The 14,857-nt window shown below is 40.6% G+C and overlaps 2 protein-coding genes across 8 annotated transcripts in view; both read left to right on the forward strand.

Annotated features, from left to right (window-relative positions):
- The first annotated feature begins 5,990 nt into the window (after positions 1 to 5,990).
- On the forward strand, positions 5,991 to 7,190 carry LOC109962189 (uncharacterized). Its single transcript, XM_074527641.1, is given in 3 exon segments — positions 5,991 to 6,559; positions 6,561 to 6,920; positions 6,922 to 7,190. Coding segments are annotated over 3 exon segments (882 nt in total). The 5' UTR covers positions 5,991 to 6,191; the 3' UTR covers positions 7,076 to 7,190.
- A 2,796-nt stretch (positions 7,191 to 9,986) lies between these two features.
- The window catches only part of mgab (MAX dimerization protein MGA b), a 15,386-nt gene continuing 10,515 nt past the window's right edge, over positions 9,987 to 14,857 (forward strand). For 2 of the 7 annotated variants that reach the window (XM_020603705.1, XM_020603712.1), the window contains exons 1-4: positions 10,082 to 10,635; positions 11,893 to 13,094; positions 13,891 to 14,341; positions 14,573 to 14,669. In XM_020603705.1, coding sequence (XP_020459361.1) covers positions 11,929 to 13,094; positions 13,891 to 14,341; positions 14,573 to 14,669 — 1,714 coding nt within the window. In that variant the 5' untranslated portion in view covers positions 10,082 to 10,635; positions 11,893 to 11,928. The other 5 variants (XM_020603706.1, XM_020603709.1, XM_020603707.1 and 2 more) reach the window with 5 other exon arrangements.

Consider the following 14,857-nt stretch of genomic DNA (forward strand, 5'->3'; position numbering starts at 1 on the left):
TATTATCCTATATTTCATATTAAAGAAAATATTCACTGCAAAATCCAGATAATAAATTGAAATTTGTAGAGCGCAACTTTGGCTTTAGTTTGTTTCTGCCTCATTATTAATGTCACAGTAATCACTGGACTAAACTGGCAAGTATTTGGTGAAAACTAACTTCACCTTGGCCAGCTGCAACAATAAAATTCTACAATATTAAACATCTAATAGTGTAATATATAATAATAGATCAGTCACAGGGGTAATTTTTCTGTTTAATCTGTACTTTTAAGTAAATATCTTATGGTATGTAAATATTGTTGATCACGTTTCTGTGCTTCTTCTTGCATAGAATTTTCAATACCGGACATTAAAACTACATATAGTGCAGTATTTTTACACTATTGTATTGGCACTTTTGAGCCACTTAAGTAAAGAACGTGAACCATTTTTCCACCACTACTGATAAAATATTTAATTATGGGGTTTTGAGATGCACTACACTAATATTAAAAGTGGGTTTGTGTATGTATGTCAACTTATTGTGTTCAAATAAAGAGCAAGGATTTGAAATTAAACTATTATGCTGTTTAATTACAGTTTTCCAAATCCAGTCAGGTTAAATATGTGTAAAGACGGACCTAATGGAATGGATGGACTCACTGGAGCACTCCTGCAGCTTTAATGGCTTTTCTAATTTCTAAACAGTGTATTTGCTTATCTGATCATTCACGGACACCTCAGGCTTCGGGAGGTTTATTTATGATGTCAATAAACATCATCCGTTATGAGCTCATTGCCTTTATGATCTTCTTGGCATAGTGCGATGTGGGCTAATTGCTTTGGCATTTGTGAAGCCCGTTCATTTACCTGAGAAGAGCTACTCAGTGAATTAACCCATCGGCTGTTGTTCCCCGTTCCTCACTTTACAGTGGCTGCTGTTTATTTCCACTCAGCCCAAAGTAGCCCGTTAAAGGCCCGCTATGAATCACATGCAGAGACGATTACAACCTCAAGAAATGACACAGGGGTGTACACCATAAAGTTTGTCACCTCTAATGGACGCGCACACACCCTACACATCCAACACACTGTTCTCAAACCCCCGCAGAGAGTGGAGCTGGTCGTGCATCCATCCATCCATCCAAACGTAATGTTAGTTCGCGCACAAGCTACTGTGTCCCTGTCACTGACCTTGTTTCAGCCTACTCGGGCGGACAGAGCACTATTAACGCTTTGGTGTTACACCTTGGTAACTGCTGCTGGTGCTGGTGCTGGTTGGTGGCGGGGGAGGGGACTGTGATAACACACACTACACGGCCAGTCCAGCAGAATACCACTCCCTGGGAATCTCCTTCACCATCAGGGCCATTATCTGCCTCTGCAACGTCCTCCAGACATGACTAAAAAAGCACACACAAGAGAGGAAAGCTGGCCATGCAACCCCAGCTCTGCCTGAATAAAAAAGAAGAAGAAGAAAGCTCACTGAGAAAAGATAATGTGGAGCAGCCAGGACTTACCGTAACGTAGCTCTCGGCGGCATGCACTGTCTAATTCTCAGTAGTGAGAGGAGCCAGTCAGGGCACCTTGTTTTCCAAATGGCTAGATAAGACAAGTCAGCCTCGTCCTACTGGTTAACCGATGCTGCTCAATTAGAGAAAATATACACGAATGTGGCCGATGTTTCGCCCTTTAAACACCGACGAGAGGACAGAAGAGACGGAGCAAACAACTCTCTTCTCACAAGAAGGGGTAACACTTTTCGAGACGTGCAGGGTTTGCTCCGGTTGTTTTTCTATCCCATTCACTCTTCCGACGCCAACACGGCTGCAAACCTGGAGTTGTGCTGCTGGAGATCCAGTCGGTAGCCCGCTCACACGTCGCTTATATCCGTCACTTGGCATTAACGCTGTACGCAGCTTTCAGTTTGCGCACCAGTCGGTGTGTTGCTACTGAACAACAACTAGCAGCTCAGTACGACTGACTGGCTGCGGCGCTGATAGACGGGGAGAGCCGGGCCCCCTCCTGCCTTGTAAAGTGAACAAATCCTCAGCAAAAGTCTCTCCAAGCTCCTTTAAAATAGAAGTAACAAATGTGTTTTACATAACATCAAGGAGAACATCCTCATCCTACTTCTGCGCTGGAGCATGTGATGACAACATGGTGAGCCTTTTAAAGGGGTATCCACGCGTAACTGTAGGCAGGGGTTGCCCTAATGGATCCATCCCGTTAAGTTTCATAGAGGGATGCGACGTGGCGTTAATTGGGCACAGTGATGACTTGGAGACAGCCTCGAAGCACCTCATGCCAGGTGTCGCAAGCACATGTCAAACCCAAATTATATTCGTAATAACACTGAACACAATGTAACTGTTTTTCTGTATAGGCTGATCATAAATTAGCCCCAATACAAAAGCTTCAATTGACTTTACTCTGATAAGACATGGACACTTACGTTCCAAGTCTGTGCTATTATGCACTTAAAAAGTAAGTAAGTTGCTGAACTAAATATTTACAATTTTATGGTAATAACTTTATTTATAATTTATATGTATCAGTTGTAGGCTTGATTATCAACTGGGCACAGGAGACAGCCATCCTAGTGCTCCATAATCCAAGAGCAACCAAGTTCATGGTTTGTCAAATAGTTGTACATAATTTTACTATTACTACTCATTCATATGAGGATCATGACTACCTTGCATATGCTGCAATTCTTGGGAGCATTGGTTGTGCACATCCTCCGAAATGTGAAAAAGCTCAAAAGGAGGATATTCAGATTACAGCCAATGATTAGTCCCTAATCTGCCCCCTATTACGTTTGAATCTTCCAGATGAACACAGTGTTCAAGGCAAGGCTGTAAACAATGTTGCAGCCATTGTCTTCATGTACGTGTTGGTAAAAGCAGGGATATCAACAGCTTAACAAGTTATCTGAAGACCTGTTATCCCAAAGTAGTTTTAACAATGTACTATGCCTAAATTAGATTTTATTTGTAAGCAAAGTCAAAGATTTTGACCTTGCTAACAAACGTTTGTGGTTGTGGAATTATTGCACTTCAGTGGTGCTAAAGGACAGAAAGTACTAAGTGCTGAAACCACAAGACAGAATGTTTTCGTACCCTCCTCTTCACTGGAATTTCCAAATCAAGCATGCATTTTGCAGTTTTTGGGACTCTTCTCTAAACTCTGTTTCACACCCTTAATTATCTCTGGCACATGGTTTCTAAACATCTATCAGTTCACAGCAAATGTCAGACACATTTTGATTAACTATTAATTAAATGTAATTCTTCCAGCAAGCCTGAACAGTAGCTTAACAAAGTGACTGGCAAATTCTGATTCCTTCAGCTCCCATAAACAAGCATTTTGATGAAATGTAGCTGTAGCTAGACATAAGTCCAAGTTCAATCTTCCCATTGTTTTTACATTTGAGCCAAGTATCCCGTTTGAAAAATCCATGGAAAAAATAAATAACAAGAAAACTTAAGACTCACATATGGACCTGTAGGAAACGCATGTAAATAATAATTTTGATGATAACACTAACCCGCCACTGAATTATGATGACAGATATCAGATCTAGAACCACATATGGAAGTGGCCCACATCTGATTTGAAAATAAAAATCTGATTTGGTTTGTTCACACAACAGTGAAAAGATCTGAGTCACTTCATTATGTAATGTGAACATACATAAGTCTTCCGTTAAAAAGGACTATTTCATAATATGCTATGAAATATGTGTGTTATGTTACTTAACATACAGCTTTGTTATGAAAACTGAAATTTCCTGAAAACATATATTTGTGACATAATATCAGTTATATTTTCAGTTTTTTATTTCACATCATAGCACATTAAAATTCCACACTGAGAAGTGCTCATCCATATTAGAGGCATTAATGTATTATATCTACACAACAGCTATAACAACCAATCAAACCTGAGGACTATAGAGATTACATTAGCACAAGTCCAGCGGAGTTCTGAGTCAGCCATCCCACATCTGCTGCTTCAGGTGTAGAAAAACACTGATTATAATGGGATGTCTGATGAAGTGTCCATTTTCTTGTCTAGTTCAAAAGAAATTGAGAAAAAAGTCTTTATCAATGTCACTTTCCTTGCTTTAAGTAGGCTTTGAGAAAAATACATTTACAGACAGCGCATACAGCATTATTTGAATATATGTAGATGGAACAGATCGTTTTATCTGACATGCAGGAAAAAGTCACCAAATACAGATTTTAAAACCAAGTCCCTAGAGTGCAAAGCCTATTTTGATGGTCCCCTAACTTTTCTCCTGGCTACCACGATCTTGGCATTTGTGGTTTTGAGCTTTTCATCTAGTGGTATTATGACATTAAAAAGGGTCAGCATTGTCTTTCTGAGCATATTAGCATTTAGCCCAAAGCAAAACTGTGCCTATGCTTTCAGCTGTACAGAGCTGCTAGCATGGCTATAGACTTGGTCATCTGCTGATGCTTAAAATAATTTTTGTGGTGCCAACTCAAAGCGAAATTTCATGTCTTTTCAGTATAATGAGGGGAGAAGGTAATAGCTGGGGTTTTCCAAACAACTGCCAAGAGACTGTGATTTGTGGAAAACCCTAACTATCACACCACACACTGAAACAACAATTTTTGCATTGGGTCAGGACTACAATTTAAAAAGCCTGTAGCATTTAAAAAACATAAAAGCAGTCATTTAACTGTCTGCCCTCTTATTTGAGTGAAACAATGAAACTCACTATTTGATCAGGGCTCTGACTGATAATTACTGGATGGTGAAAAAGGACTACAACTTCCTAAGATGTCCAGGCTCATTATGAAACACTTAGTTTTCCCATTTACTGCCAGTGTAGGGTTTATCCTTAATTACACACACACACACACACACACACACACACACATGATTGGATTTACAATTAAGCTGAATCAGGATGCAGGATGGTTGAAAAGAATGCCTGCTAACTAGACAGTGCACTAAAGGAGGAAAAAGGACAAGCTTGGACATGAACTGATCCTGCATCAACAGTGAGGTCCAGGGGCCCCTGTCCCTTTGCACATTTTCCCTCTATCTGCCCACTACACACACAAGGAAAGACTTTTGTTTTTGCCAGTTCCATTTTTTAAAAGTTAACAGCTAAACTAAACCGCTGTCCTTATGCGAAAGAGATTAGCTAGTAAAGCATAGTGTGCTTTTATTCAAACGTCATTGTACAGTCTTGACTTTATATTGTGTGATAATGGATTCCCATCCTTTTTCAAATTGCTTTATTTTATTACTCTTCAGACAGTCTTTTCTGTGATCAGATAATACTTCATCAATTCTTTCCATGTCTGTAGTTTAGGGGCTTCCACTTTTTTCCAGTATTTTAAAATACATTTCTTATAGACAAGAGAAGAAAAGATGATCCATAATGCTATAGGGTATATATCTTTCTCCATATCTTGAAAAACACACAACTTAAGTAAAAATTCTGTTTTTGTTCTACAGGTACTTTATATCCCCTGTTAGATTTCATTTCATGTTTTATTCAGGTTTATACAAAACCAGAAGGACTGTATAAGTCAGAGGAGTTAGAACTTATGGGTTTTATCTTGAATGTAATATATTCTTATTTGTGTTGTGTTACTCATAGCTTTTCATTAATAATAATATTGTTTGTAAAATGCAAAATTTCTTCCATTTGATGTTGGCCTCTTTAAACGTCCCAGTCATAAAGTTTCCTAAAGATGTGACAATGACTTCGACATTGACCAAGATTTTTTTTTTACACCTCTAAGGAGTTAACTGCTTACAAATGGACAATAGTGGAGATTTCTTCTTATATGCCACAGCTAACTGACAAGAGGTAGAGAACAAGCACCAAAGGAAATAAATTTTCTCTTACAGGAATTGTGTTCAGTGATGTTTGCCAGTGGAAAAACGTGTCACTCCTTTAAATCAGAGACAGTGCTGGTCTCAAGATGAAGCATTGAAAAGCTCAGAGGTAAAACTTTAACCCTCCTGTTATGTTGCGGGTCAAATTGACCCACGAACATAACAGGAGGGTTAATGACTCCCAGCCTTCAATGTTTTCAGCAAACTCTTGTTTTCCTATCTCTATATGAGCACAACCAGTCACCAATGTAGATTCTTGCCACCTTTGAGGACATGCTAACAAGAGGGGTTGTGACTTGGTGTGATCCAGCTAAATATTAATAATGGATGGCTTTTCTATCCATATCCTAGGCTTAAGATCTTGTATAGGAATTGTGAGTTATGTGTTCCTCATCCTGTCCATCATACATTTAAAGGTCTCCCAAGTGAAGTCTTTTGAGTTATTTCTCCTGGAACCAGCTACAGATAACTTGGAGGAAATTCTCATCGTGAACACGTATGATATCACTGAGCTTGAGGCTTCTTCTTCCACTGGTACTCGGATGTGTTGCTCACTGAAGTTCCTGGCTGTGTTTGGTGAAATTACCAGCATCCTCTTCGCTGCCTTAATCAGCATCTTCCTGTGCGAGAAGCTGAGAGATGCCAACAAGAGGGCCAACCTTCCAGTTTACCTGGACAGCTTCAGGTCAGCTCTCCACATTACTGAGTCTCCCCATTTTTGTCATGAACCTGCAGGGCCCAGCAGGAAACTTCACAAGAAACAGCAGCAGCTTCCCTCCAGACTTCTTTCAGTGTAGTAAAAATTACTGTCCCATAGTCCACCACTTCTACAAATACCTGTTTATCATGATGTATAGCCTACTGCCTCTGATCATCATCACAGTCACCAGCTGCTTCATCATCAAGGTGTGGCTGAGCCAGAGGAAGACGGTGGCACATGTAGTGAGTGGGAGCGAGTCAAGCCAGTTTGGCAAGAACAGTACAGGTCTGAGGTTTCAGCGAAGCTCTGTAGCTGTACTTGCAGCTATGGGGTTGTTTGAGGTAGACAGGACTCTACCTGATCTTCCAGATGACTTTCAGTGCCACTGACTTACCTATTTGGGCTGAAATTGAGTTATTGATCTCAACTTGCTATACATTCATCAGTCCAAACATGTACAGGATAGGGAATAACCTGTTCTCTCTCAAAAACTCTAAAAAGAGGTAGATCTTTTCTTCCATCTTGTGCTTTAAAAGTGTGGTAAGCCCTTGGTTTGTAATTATGAAATATAATAAAGTAGAAACAAAACACTGTTAGTTCAGGGACAGAACACGCTGTAGAAACTTCACCTTGCTCACACCTTTTTCAGAGATTTCAGCTTTGTGTTGCAATTTTAGACTTTAATTTACATCTATGAAAATTAAAAAGATACTTTTGCACAAATTTTGTCTTTGCTATTTGCTTAACAAAATGTTTTCATGTCTGGAGATGCTCCCTTACAGCCCTCCTGTAGGGAGAAGGCAAGCAAAATCTTGTGTGGTGCAGTGTAACCTAAAATAAACACTCAAGATGTATGACTCTGACTCGCTCTGATAGATGCAAATTCACATACTGTCATATTTCTTCAGTGCTATTTTTGATACAGCAGCTGTATTTGTATACGACATTACACTGCTGAGCACAAAGCACCTCAACCTGTGTTTACAGTACAATAAGCTGTGTGAAAAAGCCATTCTGTTCCTCAAACCCTCTCACACAACAGTTAACTTGATCCCATCACCTTCCACTGTCCACTATTGCTCTCTCACTGGTTATTTTTTATTTGAGGACAGTGTCACTAAACAGGAAAATGATCATTCATTGACATCTCACTTCCTCCATTTATTTCAAACTCTGCACAGCAACGCCCTGGGCTTGAACCCAGAACCTTCTTGCTGTGAGGTGACAGAGCTAATCACTGTGACACCAAAACTTTTCTAACAATATTAAATTCAAATAATTTAAATATGTATTGATTCTGTTTCGGTATGAGTAAAGTTCAAGATAAAGCTTGTGCTTTGGTTTTGTAATATCTCTGAAAAGACTCACTGACCTCTGATGAAAGTAAAGGTTGTGCATAGGTCACATATTACTCATGGTAACCTTCTGAGTAACCCTGACTTCATGAAAAAATATAGTTAAACTTAATTAGATATGGATGATAGAAAGTTGATATAAAATATCAGTGAATATGGGGCTAAATATGCCTTTAAAATATTTATGAAAAAGAAATACATTGAATGTGTAAACATGTTTCAGTGGCATAGTCAGAGTGGCCTGTTTAGGACCTTTGCTTCCAAAAATACACTATATACCAAAGCATGAGCTAGTTTGGCTCTGATAAGCTGAGGAGAGTCTTGGCCGCATGTGAGAACCTGGTCATGATTTTGCTCTCTCTCTCTCTCTCTCTCTCTCTGCATTTTAAATGTGGCCCTTTAATGTAATGTAATATAATGTAATCCTGACAAAATGTGGACCATATTTTATATCATGTCCACAGTGTAAATTCAAAAGCAGCCCCTTATTAGCAGTAGTCTTAAAATGATGATGATAGACTAGATATTATCTCTGTTCCAGTACCAGTGTATAGCCATATTTAAGTGCTTTTATGGTAGACTTAGCCCCTTGATGCTGCTTTGTGCAGACTATGTATTGCCTTAATAAGTAACGTGTAAGTTATGATGTATGTACAAGCCGTTCAAAATCAATTCCTCACTATAAAAACTAGCCTTTTTAGTCTATATTAAAGCCAAATAGCTGCACAGGTTGCAGGAGTGTGACTCTCCCCTGCAGGATGAGGCTGCAGCGAATCATCACGCGACCTCCACGTGGAACAATAACGGGTAGGTTAATCTATTTTCCCACTTCCTAGTCCTGGTGAGACCCCGCCCTGTTGGCTTAATACCGCATTACATTCAATGTTGTAGTCATTTCCTCTTGTGTGTGTGTTTTTTTTAATAATCTGTTTAAAGTTGAATTATAAATCTATGTGAATGACAGTTCTTAATTGTTTTCATGCCACAAGTGAGAAATAAAGTACAAACGTCTCAGATAGACATTTCCTGCTCAACTGAAAATGTAATTTGTCATTAATCTACAATAATGTGGCAGATGTGATTCATGCTTTTCATATCTATTCGCAGGTTTCTTTATTTAGCCTGTCTATTGGAGCGTAGAGCTGCTATGTATTGCTCAACCCCCGTCCCTCCTTCTGAACCCAACTCTCTCAGAACCGGATATGTTCTTCCTGCCACTGGCATTTTTATTTCACTTTGTCAAAAATGTATTAATTTCTGACACATTTTGACATTGTTGCATTTTATGTCAACCTAAACAGCTGCAGTCAGTGTGTCAAAATAAAGATCTGTTAGGTTAGGTTTATTAATGTTGTAGCCAGCAGGAGCTCCATGTTGCCCATGTGATAGAACTGTCTTACCAGGGTCGCCTTAATTTGGGGTGGTGATACAGTTCTTGTAAAAAAAAAAAAAAAAAAAAAAAAAAAAACCAAAAAAAAAGACACAATTTTAAAACCCCCCTAATAATTAACAGCAGACTTTTAGTTTAACTTATTTACATAGCCTAGCATGTAGCCTAAATTTCGTTTTAAAGACATCCCTTATTAGACGTAGGCTCGACGTTGCGGCTAAGCTGCATTTAGGCCAAACGAGACTTACTATATCTGTAGGACTTGTTTTGTTTGGTGTAGCCTAAACCTACTTTGAGATACTAAATAATTAGCTAACTGCAGCCCGGTATATAGCACCAACTTAGTGTGCAACAAAACTGTGACGAATCAGACATGGCGAAAGAATAACGTAAATGTATAATTAGCTGTTTTATTTTATTATATTGCATTAGTTTCAGTTGAGTAAATATTCCTTTTTAACCGCGACACCTGGTCGCCATCTTATCACAGAAACAAAGCCAACCAGTCAGCATTTTACAGAGTACATTTTAGCAGTTGTAGAAAAAGTAAATAGGAAATGGGGTGAATGGATTTATTCTGTACAGGCTGATTGTGAGGGGTTTAATTGCGCTGATTATTCCACGTAGCAAAATAACATTTATCTGGAATATATATATGGACTGACACCATTGTGATACCACTGGTCGTTGAAATCCTCCGGAGGGAGCTTGCGCATTGGCTACTGGAGCTCTACCGCCATGGTGAATGAGTTACGTCACAGCCCGAGATCACGGATGTGTGTGTATGTGTGTGTGAGAGAGGGGGCAGAGAGGAGAGTGTGTGTTTGTGCTTCACGCAGGGTGAGAATGGAAGTGTGATCGAAAAGGTAGAAGATGTAAAAGGAAATACATCGGAAGGAACTGAAAGTCTCAGGTGTCTGCTCTCAGCTCAGCAGCAGAAACATTTTCGCGCAAACTTGCTGAGAGTTGTCCTTACCGGCGCGGGGGCTGAGCTCGAGGTGGGAAAAAGCGGAAAAAAGAAAAGAAATCATCGGGATGGTGGACTCCCGCTTCCCTCGCTCTGGCGGCCCGAGAATCACGCGCCACTGAAGGGGGTTGATATTGTGCATGCGCTTTGGCTCCACTGCATGCACGCTCGGGTCAGTCGATGCGAGCACACTGGCGTGGCTCTCGGCCTCCATTTGCCAGTTTGTGTTTATGTTCGAGGGATTCACCGAGGCCCATTTAGCGGTGACGACGACGTGCGACAGTTGGACTTTCACCGTGAAGGTTATTATTCTATTGCTCCCTTAGGCCCCGGGATATTCAACCGACGGTGGAAGGTGAGGCTTTAGTGAAACGTGCAACTTTTCCAACTTGGTGAGTGGTGAGGCGGGCGGCCTTCCTCTCAGCGGTGTGAGAAGAGGAACGAGCTGGTGTCAAACTACTTAAATTCATAGCGTGGCGTAGGAAAAATAGTTAGATGCAAAATAGTTGGGAGTTTATGTTGTAAACATACCAGCAATAATTCATTTGGTGCACTCGTTGAGCCGATTAACACCTTTACAGCATCTGTGTGACTGTTGACCGTTGGGGGGGGGGGCATACAAAAAAAAAGGTTAGCTTGTGCTCTGTTGTCGGCGGAGATGGTTTTATTTGGGCTGCAAAGGTGAACGCAACAATGTCCGGTTTGAGTATTTTTACATATACTTTAAACAAGAGTCTGATCGTGCGTTTCAGCCGTGTCTCTAACTGGGTGTCATACACGGAGGCTAATGGCCAATCTCTGAAAGTGGTGGTGCAGCCCAATTCATGAAGTGCCCCTTTCTCAGGCTGCCACAAGAACAGATTAAACTTTAAAATACTCTGATTTAAGTCCTTTGTGCAGTTGATGACAGTGTATGTGGTATTAAGTCTCATATGTAACGATGATTTTTTTTAAAGGACGCAAACCAACGGCGGCTCCAGGGGCTTCGCCGTTGGTTTTAGATCTTCAGTTATAATTGAACATCTGTTTTTTGTGTGTGTGTGTGTGTGTGTGTGTTGGAAGTTATGGTATGTGAAATCATCGGAACTCATCCTATTTCACAACATATTAAGCTTCCTCAACTCCTTTAGTAAGCCCAGTGACAAAGCAGGCTGTTTATGTCTTGTCATGTTAGATGCAGTTTATAAATGCTTTCAGACCCTTTACACAGTAGAGCAAGTCATCACCGACTCTTCAAACGACTTAAGGTTGTAAATAAATGATAATTTCTCCACGAATAGCCAATTTATTTTTCATGAGGGCGTGGCCTATTTTTAAATGGCTCTGCAATGGATTGATTCCTAAACACTATGCTGTTCTGTGACTCATGTCCACTCATGTCTCTGTGCAGTGGTTTTACATATATGTTCATCTAAATGGATATGAAGATCTCTAATTGTTTACATTTCTTGCTGCATCTTTTACGTCTTTTCTGACTAATCCTGACTTAAATTTTTATTCTGTCTGATTACTCGTATTTAGACAGCTGTTGCTGTAATGTATGCTGTGCATTTGAACATTGCACTACTGTATAAATAATAATATTGTTATAATTATATCATTTTTCTGTCAGGTATGAAATGAGCTGGGACAACGACAGTCATTGGTCATGCCTGCTGTGGACTCTGAGCTCACATCCATGGATGACCACCAAGCAGTGGAGGATACAAAGGAAAGCAGGGCTGATGGCTCTTCCTCTATTACCCTTACTGCCCTCACTTCTTCAAAGCCTCCTTTTCGAACCACTACAACACCTAATTTAACTACTGAGACAGTCATCGAAAACAAAGCTGTCTCCATGGCAAGTGCCGACTGCAGCTTGGCTCTCTCTTCACCTGCCGAAGCTAGCCCAGCCAAGCCCGCTGTAACATCACCTATGACCTTTGAAGGGACTGCTGAATCAATCCCAGCTACTTCACATATCACATCAGTGTCAGACTCCTTAACACGCACAGAGACGAGCCTTGTCAACATATCAGAACCACTACCGCTACTGTTTATGATGCCATCGATCACATTTGGCAGTCCAGACCTGGAGTATAACTTTCCTTCTGTCCTGACCTTCAAAGGTGTCAGTGTCACTCTGGAAAATAACAGTGTGTGGAAGCAGTTCTACAGCTGTGGAACTGAGATGATTCTCACTAAACCGGGGCGACGCATGTTCCCGTACTGCCGATATCGCCTGGCAGGCCTAGACCCCGAGCGGCAGTACAGTCTGGTCCTTTCTATAGTACCATCAGACCAGTACAAGTACCGCTGGAACACATCCAAATGGGAGGTCACTGGAAAGGCAGAACATCAGGCCCAGGGTTTAATCCGGGCTTTTGCCCACCATTACTCACCCTGCAGAGGCTCGGAGTGGATGAGTGGCTTAGTGTCCTTCTACAAACTCAAACTGACGAACAACCCCCAGGATCAGGACGGTCATATAGTACTACACTCCATGCATCGGTACATTCCTAGGCTACATGTGATACCTGTCCCAGACGGGGCTGTACCCACATCTGACCAGCCTGTGGTTATGGGACCAGAAAGCATTACTTTTACTTTTCCACAGACTGAATTTATGGCTGTGACGACTTATCAGAACTTTCGGATCACCCAGCTAAAAATTAATCACAACCCTTTTGCAAAAGGCTTTAGGGACGATGGGCACAACTTCCGACTGAACAGGGTCGCTTCAGAGGCTCAACCTGTGGTAAAGACAGAACCTCAGCCTTCTGTTTTAAACCCCACTGAACAGAGTGAAAGGAGAGAGGGGGTTGGGAACCTTAGGCAAGTTTTATAATGTTTCACATTTGATTTGGTAACTCTGCAGCACATTTATATTTAAATGCACTGAGATATGGCAAGTTTCTATGTGGGACTTTTGGGACCACTGCTCTCACCTAATTATAACTGGAGTAATAACTGTGCAATAACAAAGTTTTCAAAGCAACTTGGTCTTTGACTAAAAAAAACATTTCTGTGTACATTTACCCTGTTTCAGTACATTTTCAAACTCAATTCTGGCAGAAGCGACATATTTATAACAAGAACAACTTAGACATTGCACACGATACGGTCCAGTACACTGGCATTCAAACTCTCAAAGAACTGTAAGTTTTGATTACAGTATTTTGCAGAAGTTACAATTTACCTGAGTTATCACATTTTTTACAGACTCATCTAGAACTGAGAATTTTGCGAGTGCAATGAAATGTTCACATAATCAAAGGCAATGTTTACTGCAAGCCTTTTGTGTTGGATTACATTTTCTCAGGAGCTGTGTCCTGCCCCTGCAGCTTTCTGATATCATAGTTTCACTTGTCCTGTGACCCAAATTAGATTTTATTTTTTGTCCAATCTCATGATTGCAGTGTCAGGTACATTAATGGGAGGCACTCACGGTAGAAATTCAGTCATGTTAAACAAGGATAAGTACATAAGAGTCATTTAAACTGTTGGAATTAGCTCTTGTCACATGTGTCATCAGAAATTAATATATTTTAGATGAGATCATTATGAAATCATTTTCACTCTTTATGTCTTTAGTGCCCATAAACGGTATTCCTTCTTATGTGTCTTACAGCACAGAGAATCCCACTGTCTCTGCTTCTCTGTCAAATGTGCAAGAGACCAGACTGGTCCTGAAGCCTATAATGTCTACCTCTGCCAGTAAGGATGAACCATATGTCCCCTGCATAAGAGGCAAGCATGCTCTTGGTGAGCTTGTGCTTGTCCAAAAACGTCCACTTGTTGAGCCCAAGAAAGAAAACACCCCTGAGTCGCAGCAAGGCTTCAGTGTAACACCTGAAGCAATATCCATAACTCCTGCTTCTGGAGCCTCTACCCTGGGATCATCACCTGGGTACCGCAAGAGGAGGAAGAGGATCAGCAGACGCTGGGCAAATTCCCGGGGAAGAGAGTGGAAAGCTGCGGATGCCTCCCCCACCCTAGTCCGCAGTTCATCGCTGACTGTCGCTATGCAACCAGAACTGGATGATGTAGAAGGCCTGCTGTTTGTGTCATTCCCCTCAAAGGTAAAACAATAAATTACTGCTCTGCACATATCAGCATTGCTCCAAAGGGTATATTTTCATTTAACTGAGATGTGGTACCTCCTCTAGTGACCTGCCTCATGTCAAATAGATGTGTTCAATTTTCACTAACTACACGCATTGTTGAAATTGTTATTTACCATAATTATTTGGAGTGAACAGTTGTTAAAGTGCTGTGAAACATTTATGCTTTAAAGCTCTTTTGTGCTACAGGAAACTCTTGAGGTTCACATAAGGGACAAGCCAGCCAGTAGCTCATCATCACTATCTCCAGTTTCCCTCACAACTCCAGTGCAGTTGAAGCAAACAGGTAAGCAGTGCAGAGATTGTAAATGGTTTTGATGTTTGAATGTGGGAACATTTAATCTGTGTTATTCTATTCTAGTTTATTCACTAACAGCGAATCAGATGTGGTCTTTTGCAGGGTTGGAAAAGATTTTGCCCAAAATCTACACCAACTTTTTTTTTTTTTTTTTTTTTTTCCGCCTCTTTTTTTTT

Source organism: Monopterus albus, unplaced genomic scaffold, assembly GCF_001952655.1.
Source record: "Monopterus albus unplaced genomic scaffold, M_albus_1.0 scaffold62.1, whole genome shotgun sequence".
NCBI classification, from domain to species: domain Eukaryota; kingdom Metazoa; phylum Chordata; class Actinopteri; order Synbranchiformes; family Synbranchidae; genus Monopterus; species Monopterus albus.